Source organism: Rhincodon typus, chromosome 16 (genome assembly GCF_021869965.1).
Source record: "Rhincodon typus isolate 14 chromosome 16, sRhiTyp1.1, whole genome shotgun sequence".
Lineage (NCBI taxonomy): Eukaryota > Metazoa > Chordata > Chondrichthyes > Orectolobiformes > Rhincodontidae > Rhincodon > Rhincodon typus.
In genome coordinates, this window is record NC_063347.1 from 59,392,603 (window position 1) to 59,413,893 (window position 21,291).

At 43.4% G+C, this 21,291-nt stretch overlaps 1 protein-coding gene across 3 annotated transcripts in view; it reads right to left on the minus strand.

The window, feature by feature from the left end:
* The window catches only part of rad18 (RAD18 E3 ubiquitin protein ligase), a 219,534-nt gene that overhangs the window by 19,124 nt on the left and 179,119 nt on the right, over nucleotides 1-21,291 (minus strand). For 2 of the 3 annotated variants that reach the window (XM_048606423.1, XM_048606430.1), the window contains exon 9: nucleotides 13,202-13,418. The exons of the other annotated variant lie outside the window; for it this stretch is intronic. In XM_048606423.1, the coding sequence (XP_048462380.1) occupies nucleotides 13,331-13,418 (88 nt within the window). In that variant the 3' untranslated portion in view covers nucleotides 13,202-13,330. Of the gene's footprint in view, nucleotides 1-13,201; nucleotides 13,419-21,291 lie in introns of those variants that run through there. 3 annotated transcript variants of the gene reach the window in all.

The following is a 21,291-nucleotide window of genomic DNA, read 5'->3' on the forward strand; positions in this document are numbered from 1 at the left end:
CTGGTCCTTATATTACACACAGGGATCTGGACTTGAGTTGCAAATCAAGTGCTCTGTTCTGCACTGCATTGAACTTAATCTCTGCTGCAGCCTTTAGCATCAGAAGGACAAACATCTCCTGTGTTAATCCAAACCTCTTCCTTCAACAGCAGAATACCTTCAAAGTCCTCACAAATCACTTGCTTATTCCAATCAGAATTTGCATTCTGACCTCACAGTTAGCAAAGCTGTGGAACCCTTAGGAAATTATTCTTACAAGTGTACCTGCTTGAAATGTGTTGATTATTCTCCCTGAGGTTAAGTCTGCTGCATTTCCATTCTCATTGACGTCAACCTTACAAAGGCTCCCCGATGTTGCACTCACTCAAATGCTGCCTTGATTCATGATCTTGACGGATGTTAAAATTAAATGCTGTCATTTTAGATCTTTCTGAAATGGCACCAAGTCTGTCAACTTTCTTGTCCAAAGCAATGTCTTATTTTTGACCTCCCTACTGACAAGTTTCAACTTTCCAGCATTTACTCAGCTGAAGTCAAATTGTCATTCACAAATTGTCATTAGTACTATGGAGAGCAAGAAGAAACATTTCGGCTCATTTTGCTTCTGGGAGGTGCTTAAGCCGAATTAAGTTTGCCATTACTTGACAGCATCAGTCATAGCACAGTTTGCAGCACTCCAACTGTCTTGTGACTTTTTTTTATTTCAAAAGTATGCTTTATTCACAAAAAATATCTTTATGTATGAGCATAGTCCCAAACATAGCTTGGTTCTGTACAGTAGCAAGGAAACAAACATTGGAATTTGACTCTATCCAAATAAACCAAAGGCTCTCTTACTTGAACCAGACTATATTTACACGCATTTGAGGCACCGGGAAGGTCCAATAACTGAACGGGTCCCCATTTAAATTCAGCAGAAAGACCTCAGACAGTGGTCTTTCCCCACTGCACTTTGGCAACAGCTTCCCCAAGTTTTTGTGCATCGATTAGCACGTAGTGCTTGACTTTGGAATGTGCCAGCCTGCAACATTTGGTCAAAGACCAGCAGGTTTCAGGCAGACCAAAGAGTACCTTTCACCGCGTTGATGCTTCTCTAGGTGCAGTCAATGTTTATCTCAGTACGCGTCCCGGGGAACAGACCATACAGCACAGAATCCTGTGTCACAGAGTTGTGAATTCATCTCACACTTCAGAGACTCAAGTGCAAAATCACTGGAGTCACATCAATGCAGTAGCACCTTTGGATGACCTTGTTTTAGACACAAAGTTAAACTGATGCCCCGTGCACTTTCTCAAGTGAGTGTAAACAGTTCTCTGGCAAAATTTTGAAGAGATAGGGAACACTCTATGATACCCTGGGCAATATTTATCCTCCAAACAACTGATGATAGATCACAGAATCCCTAGTGTGCAAACAGGCCCTTCGGCCCAAAGAGTCCACTCTGACCCTCAGAGCATCCCACCGAGACCCATCTCCCTATAACTCACCTAATCTACACGTCCCTGAACACTCTGAGTAATTTAGCATAACCAATCCACCTAGCCTGCACATCTGTGGACTGTGGGAGGAAACCCAAGCACCTGGAGGAAACCCACGCAGACACGGGGAGAATGTGCAAACTCCACACAGACAGTCGCCCGAGGGTGGAATTTAACCTGTGAGGCAGCAGTGCCAACCACTAAGCCGCCGCGCTGCAATGAGAGAATTGTATGGGATCTGTCCGTGAGAAGATTGGTTCTCACATTTCAAAAGTAACAACACTTCAGATGTATATCACTGGCTGTAAGTTGGGGAGCACAGATTTGAGAAATTTACTTGAAAACAACTCAATCACCAGGACCTGAAACTAAGCTGTTAATGCAAAATCGAATGAGAAATGTCAACAAAACAGTTTATAATATTCCAGGAATTTGAACACATATCTGAGCTGACACTGCAGTATTGGAGGTGCTGTCTTTCATGTATGGTGTTAAACTGATGTCCCACTTCCTCTTTTGATATAAACATCACTAAAAGCAATTTAAAAACAAATTATGGAATATACACATCTCTGGCTGGGCCAGCATTTATTGCCCATCCCTACTTGCCCTTGAGAAGATATTTGTGAGCTGTCTTCTCAAACCATTGTAGAGTATGTGGTGTAAATACACCCGCAGTGCTGTTAGGGAAGGAATTTCAGGACTTTGACTTAATGGCAACGAAGGAACAGAGATACCTTCAGGATGCAGTGTGACTTGGGGGGAAACTTCCATACAACATAGAACAGTACAGCACAGTACAGGCCCTTCGGCCCACGATGTTGTGCCAAATTTTTACCCGAAACCTAAGGTCTATCGAACCTCCACCCCTACCTTATACTATCATCCATATGGTTAAGTGCCCCTAATGAGGCCGACTCCACGACCCTCTCCGGCAATGCATTCCACACCCCTACCACTCTCTGAGTAAAGAACCTACGTCCGACGACTCCCCGATATCTACCGCATTTCACTTTAAAACTATGTCCCCTCGTAAAAGCTACCTCCACGACAGAAAAAAGTCTCTGGCTGTCTACTCTATCTATACCTCTGATCATTTTGTACACTTCTATCAAGTCACCTCTCATCCTTCGTCGTTCTAAAGAGAAAAGCCCTAGCTCTCTCAACCTTTCCTCATAAGACCTTCCCTCCATTCCAGGCAACATCCTGGTAAATCTCCTCTGCACCTTTTCCAACTCTTCCACATCTTTCCTGTAATGAGGTGACCACAACTGGACACAATACTCCACGGCTCTTGAACTCAATCCCTCTATTAATGAAAGCTAACACACCATACGCCTTCTTAACAACTCTATCCACCTGGGTGGCAGCTTTCAGGGAACTGTGAACATGAACCCCGAGATCCCTCTGCTCCTCTACACTGCCAAGAATCTTTCCGTTAAACCTGTATTCTGCATTCAAATTTGTCCTTCCAAAATGAATCACCTCACACTTTTCAGCGTTAAACTCCATCTGCCACTTCTCAGCCCAACTCTGCATTCTATCAATGTCCCTTTGTAACCTAGAACAGCCCTCCGCACTGTCCACAACGTGCCCCACCTTCGTATTGTCTGCGAACTTGCTAATCCAATCCTTCATCCAAATCATTTACAAAAATCACAAATAGAAGAGGACCCAGAACAGATCCTTGTGGTACACCACTTGTAACTGAGCACCATGTTGAATATTTTCTGTCCACTACCACCCTTTGTCTTCTAAGGGTCAGCCAATTCTGAATCCAATCTGCCACATTTCCCCCTATCCCATGCCTCCTTACCTTCTGCATGAGTTTACCATGGGGAACCTTATCAAACGCCTTACTTAAATCCATGTATACCACATCCACTGCTCCACCTTCATCCACGTGTTTGGTCACCTCTTCAAAGAATTCAATAAGGTTTGTGAGGCATGATCTACCCCTCACAAATCCATGCTGACTATCACGAATCAAACTATGCCTTTCCAAGTGATCATAAATCCTGTCTCTCAGAGCCCTTTCCAATAATTTGCCCACCACTAACATAAGACTAACTGGTCTGTAATTTCCAGGGTTATCCCTGTTCCCTTTTTTGAACAAGGGAGTGACGTTTGCCTCTTTCCAATCTTCCGGCACTATACCTGTGTACAGTGAGGACGAAAAGATCATTGCCAAAGGCCCTGCGATCTCATCCCTCACTTCCCATAGAATCCTTGGATAAATCCCATCAGGCCTGGGGGACTTATCTATCTTCAACTTCCTCAAAATTCCTAGCACATCTTCTTTACTAACATCAACCTCCTCTAGCCTACCTGCCTGTTTCACAACGTCCTCCTCTACAACTAGGTTCCTCTCAGTTGTGAATACTGAAGAAAAGTATTCATTATGGACTTCTCCTATCTCTTTAGGCTCTGTGCACAAATTTCCTTTACAATCCTTGATCGGCCCTACCCTTTCTCTGGTCATTCTCTTGTTCTGCACATACGTGTAGAAAGCCTTGGAGTTTTCCTTGATCCTATCTGCCAAGGTTTTCTCATGCCAAGCTCTCCTAAGCCCTTTCTTCAGCTCCTTCCTGGCTAACTTGTATCCCTCTAGAGCCTTTTCCGTTCCTCTTTTCCTAAACCTTACATAAGCCTCCTTCTTCCTCTTAACCAGTCGTTCGACCTCTCTCGAGAACCATGGCTCCCTCACTCAACCGCATCTTCTCTGCCTGCTAGGGACAAACATATCGAGCACATGCAGTATGCATTCCTTAAACAATCTCCACATTTCTGTGGTGCTCTTCCTTGACAGCATCTGTTTCCAATTTATGTTACCCAGTTCTTGCCTAACTGAATTGTAATTACCCTTCCCCCAATTATAAATTTTACCCTGCTGCATGTACCTATCCTTATCTATGACTATCGTGAAAGAAACAGAGTTATGATCACTACCACCAAAATGCTCTCCTACCAACAGGTCTAACACTTGGCCCGGTTCGTTGCCAAGCACCAAATCCAAAGTGGCCTCTCCTCGTGTTGGTCTATCTACGTACTGTGTCAGGAATCCTTCCTGAACGCACTGGACAAAATCTGCTCCATCTAAACTATTACAACTAAAATGTTTCCAATCAATATTTGGAAAGTTGAAGTTACCCATGATTACAACCCTGTGACTTCTGCACCTTTCCAGTATCTGCCTCCCAATCCGCTCCTCTACTTCTCTGCAACTATTAGGGGGTCTGTAAAAAAACCCCAACAAAGTGACTGCTCCTTTCTTGTTCCTGACCTCAACCCAAACTGACTCTGTAGACATATCATTCTCGAACTGCCTTTCAGTAGCTGCTATACTCGCCCTGACTAGCAATGCCACTCCCCCACCTCTTCTTCCACCCTCCCTATTTCTTTTAAAGCATCTAAATCCCAGAACTTCCAACATCCATTCCTCTCCCTGAGTTACCCAAGTTTCTGTAATAGCCACAACATCGTAGTTCCAAGTACCGACCCATGCTCTAAGTTCATCCGCTTTATTTCTGATACTTCTAACATTGAAGTATACACAACTCAAACCATCTCAGTGTCCGCAATTACGCTCCATCGACTGCATTTCTTTATAAACCACCTCACTCCCTGTTGTGTCCGTTGGAAGGCCGAATACCTCATCCTCTGAATTACTAATCCGGTTCCCCACCCCCTGCCAATCTAGTTTAAACCATCCCGTACAGCTCGAGCAAACCTCCCTCCCAGGATATTTGTGCCCTTCCGGTTTAGGTGCAACCCGTCCTTATTGTACAGGTCCCACCTTCCCCAGAATGTGCTCCAATTATCCACATAATGGAAGCCCTCCCTCCTACACCAGCCCTGTAGCCACGTGTTTAGCTGCACTCTCTCCCTATTTCTTACTTTGTTATCACGTGGCACTGGTGGTAATCCAGAGATAACTACCCTGTTTGTCCTGGATTTCACCCTCCAACCTAACTCCCTGTAATCATTTGTCACATTCTCAGTCCTTTTTCTCCCTATGTCATTGGTACCGATGTGCACCATGACTGCTGGTTGCTCACTCTCCCCCGTAAGGATCGTGAAGACACGATCTGAGACATCACGGACCCTGGCACCCGGGAGGCAACATACCATCCTTTCATCTCGTTCGCGTCCACAGAACCGCCTGTCTGTGCCTCTTACTATTGAATCCCCCACTACAATTGTTCTCCTATTCTCCCCCCTTCCCTTCTGTGCCACAGGGTCAGGCCCAGTGCCAGAGACCTGACCGCTATGGCCTTTCCCTGGTAGGCCGTCCCCCCAACAGTATCCAAAGTGGTATACTTATTATTGAGGGGAACGGCCACAGGGGATCCCTGCACTGTCTGCCTATTCCCTTTCCCCTTCCTGACAGTCACCCAGCTACCTTTTTCCTGTACCTTGGGTGTGACCACCTCCCTGTAACTCCTCTCTATCACTCCCTCAGCCTCCCGAATAATCTGGAGCTCATCCAGCTCCAGCTCCAGCTCCAGGTCCCTAAAGCGGTTTTTGAGGAGCTGGAGTTGGGTGCACTTCTTGCAGGTGAAGTCAGAGGGGACACCAGCAGTGACCCTTACCTCCCACATCCTGCAAGAGGAGCATGCAACTGCCCTAGCTTCCATTCCCTCTACTCGAGATTTCCAGAAGAAGAATTTAAAAAAAGCCTTACCTTACCGAACCCCCACACAGTCTTTTTTGGTTAGAGGAGGAGGATGGGTGGGAGACACTACACGTGTAGTGTTTCGGGTTTAGCCAATGCCCGAATTTATCTGTTTCTTATTGGCTCATGCTGCTGCCGCTGAAAACACGAGGGCCGCTTGCTGCACAAGGTAAGTTTTTATACAGGGAGAAACAAAAACTGCCATACCTTCCCATGCATCTGTTGCTCTTGTCCTCCTGGGTGTTGGAGGTTGTGGGTTTGGAAGGTGAATTTGGAGGAGCCTTGGTGACTTGCTGCAGCACATCTTGTAGATGATACACCCTGCTGTCACTATACGTTGGTGACAAAGGGAATGAATGTGAAAGGTAGTGGGTGTAGTGCCAATAAAGCAAGCCCTTTGTCCTGGATGGTGTTGAGCTTTTTTTGAGTGTTGCTGGAACTGAACTTATCCAGGGGAGTATTCCATCTCATTCCCAATTTGTGCCTTGTGTTTTATGGACAATCATTGGGGAGTTAGGAAGTAAGTTAAGTGTCACAGAATTCCTAGCCTGTGATCTATTATTGTAGCTATAGTATCTATGTAGCTGGTCCAGTCCAGTTTCTGATCAATGGTAACTCCAGGATGATAATAGGGATGATTCAGTGATGATAATGCCTTTGAACATCAATGGCAATGGTCAGTTTCTCTCTTTTCAAAGATAGACAGTGTCTGACACTTGTGTGTTACTGCCACCTATTAGCCCAAGCCTGGATGTTACCCAGATCTAATTGCATATGAACTGAACTGTTTCGTTATCTGAGGAGTCATGAATGGTGTTGAACATTGTGCGAGCAGTAGGGAACATCTCCACTTCTGACCTTATTGTGGAGGGAAGGTTGTTGATGAAGCAGCTGAAAATGGTTGGGCCTAGGACACTATCCTGAAGAACTCCTGCAGAAATGTCCTGGAGCTGAGATGACTGACCTTTAATAACCAATCATCTTCTTGTCTACCGGGTATGACTCCAACTAGTGCAGAGCTTTCTCCCTCATTCCCATTGGCTCCAGTTTTGCTAGGGCTCCTTTATGCCACACTGCCACAAATGTTGCCTGGATGTTAAGGATAATCACTCTCACCTCAACACTGAGGTTCAGTTTCTTTGTCTATTGAACTAAGGCTGTAATGAAGTCAGAAACTCAGACTGGGCGTCACTGAGCAGGAGCTGTTTGATAGCACTATCAATGACTTCTGCCACTACTTTGCTGATGATCAAGAGTAGACTGATATGGTGATAATTGCTGGGTTAAATTTGACCTGCTTTTTATGAACAGAAAATATTGGGACAATTTTTTCATATTGCCAGGTAAATATCAGTGTTAGAACTATAGTGGAAGAGCTTGGCTACAGGCACAGCTATTTCTGGAGTACAGTTGTGTGACTGGAATGTTGTCAGGGCCCATAGCCTTTGCAGCAACCAGTACTTTCAGCACGTTTCTTGACATCATGTGCAGTGAATTGAATTGATAGAAAACTGGCATCTGTGATGTTAGGAATCTCTGAAGGCCAAGTTGGCACATCCACTTGACACATATAGCTGAAAATGAATGCAAATGCATTAGCTTCGTCTTTTGTAGTGTGTGTTGGTGTTGAGGATGGGGTCATTTGTGAAGCCTCCCCCCCCAGTGAATTGTTTGATTGTCCACCATTTACGACAACTTATCAGGACTGCAGAGCTTAGGTCTGATCCGCTGGTTGTGGGATCACTTAGCTCTGTCTATCACTTGCTGTTTGGCATGCAATTAGTCTTGGTAGCTTCACCAGTCTGACATCTTATTTTTAGGTATACTTGGTGCTTCTCTTAGTATGTTCTCCTTCACTCTTCATTAAAGTTGGGCTTACCTCCTGGCTTGATGGTAATAGTAGAATGAGGGATACACGAGGCCATGAGGATCCACTTTGTGGCTGAATAAAATTCTGCTGCTGATTGCCCACAGTATCCAATGGATGCCCAGTTTTCATTTGCTAGATCTGTTTGAACACTGTCCCATTTAGCATTACTGCGCCACTCGACACAACGGAGTGTATTCTCAACTAGAATTTGGCTCCACAAGGACTGTGGTGGTGACTCGGACCAACACTGTCATGGACAGATGAAACAGGTGGATTGGTGAGGACAGATCAAGTAGAGTTTTCTGTCTTGTTGGTTCCCTCACCTGCTGTCGTAGACACATGTGTGTTCATTATTTATCTTGTGAGATCTCACTGTGTGCAGATTGTCTGCTACTCTTCCCTACGTTGCTATAACACTATATATCATATTTCTTCTGAAAACTTAAATCTTATTCTATCTTATTTATCTTAGCAGTTATGTTATCCTTTCCATAGGCAGTTTCACTTCAGAATGTAATAAATGCCCTGACACAAACCTATTTACTTGGAGCATGTTTTGCAATTAAATTATTTATTTTTTCTGTACTGTGTCCAGAATTTCTCACATTCAAATCTTCAAAAAGCTGGTCAGAAACCAAATTGCAGATCTCAAGTGTGGGCTGACTTTGTTTAAAAAAAACATATTTGTAGCACCTCATTTAAATGTAGATGACGAAAACCTTTGTCCTGAAATCCTCCAAGGCAACAAAGGCAGATTTGTCTAAGCACTCAGCTGGAAGATGCATTCCTATAGTTTTGCTCCTTTCACTGGTAATAAAACATCTACAAACAGAAATGAAAAAAGAATTGTCCTTGAATTTTCATCACAATGAAAAGCATGGCTCAAATCTTTCAATTACACATTCTGTCTACAGTTGCTGCAAAATACTATAAGGGCACAGACTGAGGATAGAGGCTTTCTTCACCAGAAGTGCATTTTATTGGCACTCAGTCTGAGGATTCCAAAGGCAGAATTCCATTGCCAAGGATAAGCATCCTACATACATGACATCTCTCTTGACTCTTTGCAAAATGCAGTCAGAACATTTGAATATTTTCACTACTGAAGTATAACACAACTCTGAATCCTTTCCCATCCTCCTAAAGCAGGCTTCACTTTGCCATTTTCCAGGCCTTACATGCAGACTCTCACTGATTTACAATGACTTACATTCATATAGTGCCATTAAGGGGTGGCACGGTGGCTCAGCGGTTAGCACTGCTGCCTCATAATGCCAGGGACCTGGGTTCCACCCTTGGGCGACTGTGTGGAGTTTGCACATTCTCCCTGCGTCTGCTTGGGTTTCCTCCCACAATCCAAAGATGTGCAGGCTAGGTGGATGAGCCATGGGAAATGTGGGGTTACAGGGATAGGAAAAGGGAGTGGGTCTGGGTGAGATGCTCTTTAGAGAGTCGCTGAGGACTCAATGGGCCAAATGGCCTGCATCCATGCTGTAGGGGTTCAATGAAATTAATGAGGGGAAAATGCCCTGTATTTGCTTATCAAAGCTGCAATCAAAACTAAGGGGAAGTACACATTAGGAGGGGTGATCAAATGATTGCCTTAGAATGCACCTTCTTCACCAATCTTAAGCGTGGAGATAGTCAGCAAATTACACAGGGTATGGAGGTTATGCTGTAACCGTGCAGCAATACACCAGAGTGATGGAGAATTTGGGGTGGGGGTAGGGGCAAGCACTATAGGAGAGTGGTGGTGAATGAGCATTAGTGACACCTTATCCAAGTGGCCATTCTTTATATGAGATCTCCAATAGCATATGCTGACAGGAAGCTTGATCATAAAAGACATCAGGACCAAGGTCAATCATGTGCTCACCCAATGTTCACATTCTCAATTTTTAGTAGGAGGTCCCTGACAGATCTTTCCTATAACCTAACTGAGATCAGCCACCTCAGTACAGAATCCTGAATCCAACCTAGCAATGTCTCATCTTGAATATTTGGTGCAACATCAAATGGACCCTGGATTAGCTTTATAATGCCTACAGCACATGGATTGCAGCAGTTCAAGAAAGCAGCTCACCATCACCTTCTCTAGGGCTACTGGTGACAGGCAATAAATGTTGGGCCCAGTCAGCCATACACATGTCTGATGGTAGTAATAAGCTGTCTCTTGTACAAGTTCAACTGAAACAGAAGGGATCATAAGGATGGAGCACAAAGCAGAGAAATCTTGCATTTACATTGCCTCTTCCATAAACCTATAAGAACCAAAAGAACTGTGGACAGTAAAAATCAGAAACAAAAACAGAATTTGCTGGAAAAGCTCAGCAGATGTGGCAGCATTTGTGGAGAGAAGTCAGACTTAACGTTTCAAGTCCAGCGATCCTTCCTCAGGTCAGGCCTGACTTATTCTGCTGTAATCATTTACTGCTACATTGAAACTATCTTTTGCTTCTAGATACTTTTTATCACTTCCTTTTTGCATTGTTCCATCATCTTTGTCATTGAAACATTTCCTGCCCTTCATGCAACGACTAATCTTCCTTTTGGTTCGTCTTGCGCCCCGGCTGGGTACTTTCTTAAAAGCTCAATCTCTATTGTCCTCTGGTTCTGACAAATGTGCATTGAGTTGAAAAGTTAACTTTGTTTACCTCGCCACTCATTTTGCGTTTTCAGTATTTTATCTTCTTTTTTACATTATTAAAGATGAGATGAAGATACTTGAATCAAATCATCCACTTGATTCAAGAGGCACAAGTTGGGGTCTAAAAATTATTTACTTAAACAACAGAGAAAAATAATTACATTAAAGTACTCAAGCTTTGCAAAGAAGTATTGAAGATTTTATTTTTCAAACTACATTTTCTAACAAATTTGAAACAATCATTATTCTTCTTTCATTTCATGTATAAAGAGTTATTATAAAGAGGTATATGCACAAATTATACTCTTATTACCAACACATGCTTCTGATTTTACACACAGGCGGTGTAGCCCTCACTAACATCTCCAGGAGCAAAGTAAATAAAAGATTAACAAACCTGAATGCTATGCCATTTTAGGAAGTACATTACAGGCTATTGCGGATTGTGCAACATCTAGAGAGCAGCTGGAACGTTTATCAAAGAATGAGAAGCATTGCTTATAAATACAATTTACAGGTGAAACTTGTGGCAAGGGTTAAGAGTCTATTTTACATCCAAAAACATTTGTTTACTCAGCACACAAAGTCTATTTAAAACGTCTTGATGAACTACAGCAAACAAAACTCGTACACTTTTGGGTTGTACAATTACATATACTTTCCTTATCCTCCCTCACTCAATACTTTTGCCTGAATAACACTTCAACTATGAGGGAAGAATATTGGCCAAAGCAGCAATTGAGACTGTGTCAATATGTGCAGGTTTCCTTTGGGTTCAGTTTTAAACAAATGATGATTGTGAAAGTGCCAAGATTGTTTCTTGCAGCTCTGTTAAACAAAAACCCTGGATGTGCTACATTTCAAACTAATTCAATCTTAATACTCTTGACAATGGTCTGAAATAGAAATCTCTCTGCTAGCTGATGCTGTATGAAACTTTAATCACATCTCCACTTGAATTATGGACTGACAACAATCTTGTTAAAAAAAGAATCCGTCATTTCCGTCTGGGGAAATGCTTGAAGAGAGCGTTCGGAGTGGTATAATGCTCAGGTAAAGTACTGGTAATTATGGGTGTTGGTGGCATTAAGAGGAGTGACTGAAAATGGTGTATTGGGTCTTGCACACTGTAAAACATTTCGGAGTTTAGTGCAACTTTTCTCATTGGGTATCAACAGCAGTAAGCCTACTGACAACACTGGAACACAATATACTGACCAATGTATTAATCTTGTGTTTATTGTTTTCCAACGTATTATAAAAGCCGACTCTTCTCTACATTTAAGTAACGAAACCACGGCTTTTAATTTAGTATGGATATGGATGGGAGGAAGGGATAATCTCCTGAGCTGTGTGAAAGTCAGGCAACATTGTCACCAAAATGCCTTGCACAGGGTACAACCATTCCTATATGCTTGAGTCAGACTCAAGCTGAACAACTGATGCTCCCCTCATTTACATTAAAAAAAACTCAACTATATCTGATGTGAGGCTTCACCCAATGAGAACTTCACATAATCACAGAGATGGGACCTCAGCTTATCAGAACAAAAGGAATTGTTTGGTGGGGATGAGACTCAGTCTTTAGAAGCTCTCCATAAAATATACAATCCAAGATTGGAATTCATTAAGAAATGATGAAAGTACAGACAGAACTGCTGCACTTTAGGGCTGAACTGTGACTCATTAGTCTATCTTCATGTTCTGAAGATAGACATAAGCTGGGAACTGCACACTTAGAGAAAGAAGCTTGGCTCAAGGGTCTCTGATGCTTTATGGCTATATAAAAAAAAATCTTTTAATTAATCCAATGATCTGTTGAGCTGTGAAAGAAGGAGATAGCAAAATAAAAATGTCCCTCTTAAGAAGTTGGTGGTTGCTGCTCCAATTTTCTTTTGAAGATATTGGCCTGTGTCAGGTTTGCAAATCAACAGCAACAGCATCATACCTGCACCTCACTCAAGTATGGCAAAGTGATATTTTTAAACATGCTGCAGGAGGAGGGGGAGTTGGAAATTTGATACATTTTCCTGCCTACTGTCTGCAACGAGTGCACTTAGCATTCAGGGAAGGAGAACGCAACTGATTTCAACCTTCCTTAACTCCAGCTATGGTCTTGCTACAGTGGACAGTGCAAGTAAAACAAGACACATACAGAGAAGAGAGACAGGGGCAGCAATAGTGCACTGAAGCTCTGAAAAGGCTGTGCAAAAGATGGGTCCTACCCACAAACAATGCCTTACACATATCAATAATTAGTGAGCAATGAGCTGCTGCTTGATATAAGAAAACAGGCAGTTAGTTAAGTGTATTATTCTTGGTTATAGCCTCATTGAAACATTCCATTTCACTGCAGATATTTCATATTCTAAGCCCTGATTCCAGTCATGCCAGTTGTATTCCATCCTCTTGCATATTTATATTAAAATTGCAGATAAATTTCAACTGTTCAGCCTTCAGTGAACTGTCTGGCATGTCCACTTTAAGTATATTCCTCAATCCTTCTACAATCTTTAGAAATAACACTCGGTCCAAAGTGCTGAATCTTTATTTTGGAATATTTTGAATATTCGGGTTAAAAGTACGCCTTTTTTTGGGCATATGATTGAGAGTCCTAGTTTCTCATTAGAAACTTGGGTCATGCTTCGTGATGGAATGCTCACTTCCTTGACCGTTTATTTTCAGATCTCATTTTCCTGGGTACGCCTCTCGTTTTCCTTTTCTGTATCTTGGCATTTGACAATTCCCTGCAAGAGACGTAACATGGAAAGGAAAATCAAATTAAAGACAGCTATTTCATTTTGTCCTGTTGCAAACAAACTAGCTGGCTGTTGAATCACTGGCATTGAAAGGTCTCGTACAAAATGTTTCACTTCTGTAAAAAGCTAGACCATTGCTGGGAAGGCCAAGTCAGTGTCTGGTGTGAAAAATTCAAGAGCATGGCACTTATAAGACTCCCCTTGCATCTTAACAGATTCAGTTTTTGAGGCACACATGAGGTTTGATCTGCTCTGTCTTGATCGGCTAAGGGAAGGACAAAACTGATCAAAGTCCCTGCTCCTGACCATTATCCAATTGTATCTTGCATACATTGAACAACAAATGCCAGGTGACAAAGAAAGAGCAAATTAAGCCTATGTTGCATTCCATGGTCAAATGGTACATCAACAGCAGCAGTCTAAGCTTGCAGATGGAAAAAAGGACGTCTAAGTAGCTTGTGAATGAGTACCCAGAAACATTTGATCATTAACAAGTGACCAATACTTCAGGAATGTGGGTGGAAGGTGATGACCAAATTGTGTTGGAGAAACATGGCTGGAGAAAGCAGGTGAATGTCGCAGATACAGGATCTGACTGCTAGTCTATCTTCATGTGGTCAGGGCAGGAGAAATAAATGAACATAATTAGCTGAGGACAATGGAAACAAAATATTTCAGAGCATTAATTCAATAGATGTGTTAATACTTCTTATTAACTCCCCTTCTCCAAGTTATAACATGCAATGGAAAACTACATGCAACTTCAAACAGATTTCTCACGATTAAAATAATCAAACAGAAATGATTAGTAATGAGTATCCCTGATCACTTTTATAAAGACATGTCCTTCTACTAAGCTGCAGCATTGTAAGTACAGACAGATTATACATCAATCAGACTCAACACAGAGAATAAAACAGGAACAGTTGGAAGTACTCAGTGGATCTAACGGCATCTGCAGAAAGATTAAATCAGAGTTAATGGGTGGAATCACGTTGAGATTTCAGGGGTCTAGAGTGTTGACTGGAGAGTTAGAGAGGCATGCTGCCTCTTCGAGGGGAAGGCCCGCCAAACTACAACTCAATCAGGCACTGGCAAGGCTACCAAACCAGGATCAAGACCCCTTGACAGAAGTGGTAGCTCCTTAGAAGTGCCAGCCAATCAGAGGCTCATTTTAGCAGGGGGTGAGCAGGCCAAAGTACCAGTGAGCCTTTGATCATGAGACTTCACATCTCCAAAAAGGTGACAAGCCGTCCACCATTGTTTAAGCACGGCACATGGCCACAGGCTCACCTATTACTGACTGAATCCCAGGGCGGTGAGATGATGCCCTTAAGCAATCATTCATTGGCCAAAATTGATGGCAGGGCAGGAAGGTTGAACATAGACCTTCCCACCCAGAACTTAATCCTGGCGGAGGCAAGAAAGTGGCAAGGTTCAGTGACGTCACCACAGCCTCCTAATCACATGCCCTTCTTACCCCTGAAATTGTCATGAGAAAGCAAAAGGCACTGCCCAAGGCTTAGAACAAATATCTTCTGAAGAAGTCAGACTGAATTTGAAATGTTAACTTTGCTTCACTCTCCACAGTTGCTGACCAACCTGTCAGGTTTCTCCAGCGCTTTGTTTTCATTTCAGGTTTACAGTCTTTGCAGTATTTTGCTTTTATTTTAGTGTACAGCAGACGGAAAGTTAGATTGGAAATGAAGTGCATGTTCAATACTATTATAAAAATGACAAGATTGATAAAGAACATAGCAGCATGTACAAGATTGGTATGGATTATTCAGCAGGCAGTACATTTGCCGACTGTGTTGCTCTCTATTAGATGCAACCCTGTCCAATTCTCAGTCAACTGGGATTGGATGATCCCAGAAGAAAGGAGCAGCGCAAATGTCTGTCAGGAAAATCTTCATGGGCCGGAACACCTAGGCTATCGTCACTATTGATGGGGACTACAACAGATATTCTACAAAGAACAGCTTAAATCTTAAATATACCATAGCTATAACCTAATTGGGGAAAGTATCTCAGGGCAGAATGAGTAAGCCGCAAGTGGGATTAAGAATTGGTGGGTGTCAAGCGGATGTGGCTCTCCACGGCATGTCACATGAATGTGCTCTGATAGGATAGAGCAAGTAGCATGCATGTACCTCAGTGGCTGGCTCATAAAATATACAAAGCAGCGTGCAGTCTACTGTATCTTCAATCTGCAGTATTAGCCCCAGCGGTCCCAAGGGACATTACAAGTTAACTGTAAGACTACCATTCTGTAAGATCACTATCACACTGAGGCAGGCAATAGTGGCACCAGTCATGGCTGCTTACCTTGATTTGGCTTAGTTCATAACATATCTGAACTTGATATCTGAAGGTTGTGGTCTAAGACTCAGCCTATGGCGAGTATTTCTGTGAGGACATAGCAAGCACAACACAACTGTAGATGTCATTTCCCAGATGAGGTCAAGGTCCTATCTGCCTAGACTGGTAACTGCTCCACTCCACTAATTTAAGAGTAGGAAATGGCCTGAATAAGACACCATTATGCTTCCCTTTCCCCAGTCCCAAAAACAATTCAAACCGTCATTCACCTCATCGCTGTTAGTTGGATGTTTCCCGCTCTAGAACAACCAGCGCATTTCCCTGCTGTAACATCTGCTGAACTTCAACGGAATGAAGTGTGTGAAGTGCTTTCAGACAATCTAGCGTGATAAGGCACCATGTGAATGCAAAAGACGATACCGAATGATATTAACCCCAGCACCACAAAACCCAGACGCTGTCAGTAAATAGGCCTATGTCAAATCTAAAATGTGTCCTACTTGAAATTAAGGTGCTCTTCGTAGTTCACCTTTTTAAAAATTATGACTTGCGTAGGTTAAGAAGTGAAACTGATGACTGCAGTTTGCGTTGGAACAAGTCATTCATTAGGAAAATGACTTCCCAGCCACTTGTTGAGTTGACATGGTCTATCCAAAATGATCAGGCATGAACACCCTCTATGGTTACTTCTCAAAGGTATATTGAATGCTGCATTGGAAATCAGAGTTGCTCTTCTCTCAGGCTAATTTGCACAAGGAGACTTGCCCTGGTCTGAAACCAGTTTCCCTCAGCTAGATATTGGTTGCTTCATGGCAGCTTACTCCATGTGAGTTTGCCCAGGGAAAGGGCATATGTTCTCTCGTCCCAGTTTGACTCCATTAGCTCATCATGCGGTCTACAAATTCTACACCACTGCACACAGCAGAAATTCACTGGAGGGCTGAGAAGCATCTGGATCTCAAACAATACAGGACCCTGAGCAATGGAAGATGTTTCATCCATACTCTTCCAATGTGCTGGGATTGAATTGTGGAGTGTGGGTGAATGTGGCTTTCTGCTAGGAATGTTTGCCTCAAATGCTTCATGGTTTACTTAAGGCACAGAAGAACTGTCTTGGTGGGGGGGGTGGCGGCGTGTGCATACGTGTGTATCTGCTTGCATGTACAAGATATGTTTATTTCGCTGAATTTTTCTTGTTCCATTACAGCTTAGTGAACTTATGAAAGCTGTGAGGGGAGTTCAACCCCTCAGTATACTTGTGCGCAACCGAAGTTAGTTGTGGAGAGTTAGGAATGAGTTACTCCCCCTGTTATCAGCTTAGGCGGATTGGCTATGCTAAATTGCCCATAGTGTCTAGGGTGGGAAATATAGGGATGGTGTAGGTAGTGGGTCTTGGTGGGATGTTCCTTGGAGGGTCAGTTTGGACTCAATGGGCTGAATGGCCTGCTTCCACACTGTAGGGATTCTGTGATTCTATAATTATAGAAACTGGCTCTTTCCAACTTCCAACACTCACTTCTGTTTGTTTTTAATCACTTTCTTTTATAGGTTATAAAATCTCACAGGGTGACAGTTATTAATCTTTCAGTACCTTAAGACTAGGTTGCAAGACAGCTTCTGCTATTTGAGTTTATATTAAAAAATGAGTTCTGTTTGATCCTACCTAATATCAGCATACTAAATGTAGTATGCATAAGGTTCTTTTGGAGGAGATGCAGATTCATTCTTTCCTCTCCTATTTAATGTTGGTCTCAGTACTTAATAACATATTTCATCATTTTACTGTACTGTTATGCTAAATATGACAGAAATATCCGGTTGAGCCTGAAAATTACAACAGGCCCACTTATATAAGTAGCAATTATGAGTTCACAAGACACCCATCTCACTAGTTTTGAATAGCAATATTATCACAATCACAAATTATCAAAGGCAAGGTCAGATTGACTGCTCTTGATATCGAGACAGCATTTGACTGAGAATGGCATCAAGGAGTCTCAGCATAACTGAAATGAGTGGGGAAAGCTTACCACTGGCTTAGAATCTTGCCTAGCGCAACGGAAGATGGTTGTGGTTTCTGGTGTCAATCATCTCAGTTGTAGGGCATTACTGCGGGGATTAAGGGAGACGTCTTAAGGCGCAACTGTTGAAGCTGCTTCATTAAGGACCTTCCTTCCATCACGAGGTGAGAAGTAGGGACATTTGCTGATGATTGTGCAATATTCAGCACCATTCACGGTTCTTCAGATAATGAAGTAGTCCATGTCCATCTGCAGGAACAGCTGGACAACATCCAGGCTTGGGCTGATATGTGGCAAGCGGTATTCGTGCCACAGAAGAGCTAGGCAATGACTATCACCAACAAACAAGATTCTAACCATCTCTCTTGACATTCTATGGCATTCCCATTGCTGAATCGCCCACTACAACATCCTGGGCATTAATATTGACCAGCACTGAACTGGACGAGTCATATGAATACTGTGGCTACAACAGCAGGTCAGAGGCTAGGAATTCTGTGGTTAAACTCAAGGCTTGTCAATGTCTGTCCACAATCAACAAGTCTGTATCAAGTGGCCACAGGCCCAAGAGTGGAAGTTCAAAATTGGCCTACAGCCGGAGAAGTCAGGCCTGACAGGAAAATTGGCCATTCTAAGTTAAACATCAGTCAGCAGCTATCGGTTACGGAGAACAGTGGGAACCAAAGTCAGAGAGGTTATAAAGGTTCACGGGAACCAGTTACAACCAGCCCAAGGGTTGTGTACTGGAGAAGTATCGATCAGACTTTTTGGCACCTTGACTTGCTGCCAGTGCCTGAAGACGTGCACTTGAAACCTCCCCGACATGGCAACAGTGGCGCAATCCGATTGGATGCTTTCAACCCTACTCATTATCCCATTGGCCAAAGGCCACAGAACATTCTGGAAGGTCAGGTGCAAGCGGGAAATATGAACGCACACCTGGAAGTCATCCCCTCAGTGAAGACTCACAGCAAGACTTGTGACAAAAGGCCAGGCAGCAACCCAAGAAGACCGAGGAGAAGATCTGGCCTGACAGGAGCGCTTGGATAAAGTGTTTTTGATACAAAAACAGGCATAAGGGAATTTAGTTATAAGGACAGGTTGTTTCACAGAAAATCAAAAGACTAGATGGAGAAAGGAATTTAAAACAATCGGTAGAAGATTTACGAGAATATTGTCAGGGCTGGAGTGTCAGTTATGAAGAGATTGGATAGACAGGGGTTTTCCTTAGAGCAGAGGAGATTGAGAGGGGACATGATTGAAATGTGTAAGATTATTACACATTCTACTGTGTACTGCGGCCATTCCCCTCAATAACAGGTATACCGCTTTGGATACTGTTGGGAGGGTTGACCTTTCAGGGGCTAGCAGCAGCAGTCAGGTCAGTAGCACTGTGACTGGTTCAGTCAGACGGAGCGATTCTGATATGAGACTCAATTGTGAGGGGGACAGACAGGAGATTCCGTGGCTGCAGAAGAAACACTAGGACGGTGTGTTGTCTCTCAGGTGCCAGGATCAAGGATGTCCCTGAGCAGCTGCAGAACATTCTGAAGGGGGAGGGTGAACAGCCAGAGGTCATTCTGCAGTTCAGTACAAATGACATACGTAGACAAGGGGATGAGGTCCTGCGAAATGAGTATAGGGAGTTACGTAAGAAATATGGTATGTTGGCTTTCATTGGCAGGGGAATTGAGTTTAAGAGCCGTGAGGTTATGCTGCAGTTCTATAAAACTGTGGTTAGTCCACTCTTGGAATATTGTGTTCAGTTCTGGTCACCTCATTATAGGAAAGATGTGGAAGCTTTAGAGAGGGTGCAGAGGAGATTTACCAGGATGCTGCCTGGACTGGAGGGCAGGTCTTATGAGGAAAGGTTGAGAGAGCTAGGGCTTTTTCATTGGAGTGAAGAAGGATGACAGGTGACTTGATAGAGATGTACAAGATGATGACAGGCATAGAGTAGATAGCCAGAGGACTTTTCCCAGGGCGGAAATGACTATTACGAGGGGCATAATTTTAAGGTAATTGGAGGAAGGTATAGGGGAGATGTCAGAGGTAGGTTTTTCAAAGAGAGAGTGGTGGGCATGTGGAATGCGCTGCCGGCAGTGGTAGTGGAGTCAGATACTTTTAGAGACTTTTAAGCAACTCTTGGATAGGCACATGGAGGATAGTAAAATGTGGGGCATGCAGGGTAGATTGATCTTAGTAGGATAATAGGTCGGCACAATATCGTGGGCCAAAGGGCCTGTACTGTGCTGTACTGTTCTATGTTCCATGTTCTTAAGTTAAAAAGCAGGACCTTAAGGGTAGTGATCTCCTGATTACTCCCAGTGCCATGCGCCAGCGAGTATAGAAATAGAAAGTTAGGTCAAATGAATGCGTGGCTGAGGAGCTAGTGTCGAGACAGGGTTTCAGTTCTTGGATCATTGGGATGTCTTCTAGGATAGAGGCGACCTGGACAAGAGGGATGGGTTGCACTTGAACCGGACGGGCTCCAATATCCTTTCGGGGAGATTTGTTAGTGTTATCCAGGAGGCTTTAAACTAGTTTGGCGGGGGTGGGGGGGAACTCTGAATAAGAGAGGGGCCATTGAGAAGTCAGGGGTAAATACATTAGCCATTGAGAGCAAGTTTACTATTCAGAATAGCCAGGGTGACAGTAAAGGGAGGGCAAAGGCTTCTGGTTTAAAGTGTATTTATTTCAACATACTAGGTAAGGCAGATGAGCTCAGAGCATTACTGACTCTGGGGACTGGGATATTATAGCCATAACAGAAACAGGGCTGAGAGAAGGGGAGGACTGGCAGCTCAATGTTCCAGGATACAGAAGCTACAGGCATGACAGAATTACAAGTAAGCGAGGCGAGGAAGTTGCCCTTTTGATAAGGGACGACATAACAACAGTGTTTAGAGAGGATATTCTTAAGGGGTCATCAAATGGGGCAATATGATTAGAACTCAGAAACAAGAAGGGGATGGTCACTCTATTGGGACTGTATTATAGACCCCCAAATAACCAGTGGGTACTAGAGGAGCAGACATGTAGAGAGACTGCAGATGCATGTAGGAATAATAAAGTAGTACTGGTTGGAGATTTTAATTACCTCTGTATTGACAGGGCCACCCAGAGTGTAAAAGGCCTGGACAAGGTGGAATTTGTCAAATGTGTCCAAGAAAGTTTCCTAGATCAATATGTAGAGGGCCATACTTGGGAGAGTGCAACACTGGACCTCCTGTTGGGAAACGAGGTCAGGCCAGTGACAACAAGGTGCAGGGCTGGATGAACACAGCAGGCCAAGCAGCATCATAGGAGCAGAGAGGCTGACGTTTCGGGCCTAGACCCTTCATCAGAAAAGGGGGAGGGGAAGGGGGTTCTGAAATAAATAGGGAGAGAGTGGGAGGCGGATAGAAGATGGATAGAGGAGAGGAAACAAACAGGTTGAAGAGGCGGGGATGGAGCCAGTAAAGGTGAATGTATTTCAGAACCCCCTTCCCCTCCCCCTTTTCTGATGAAGGGTCTAG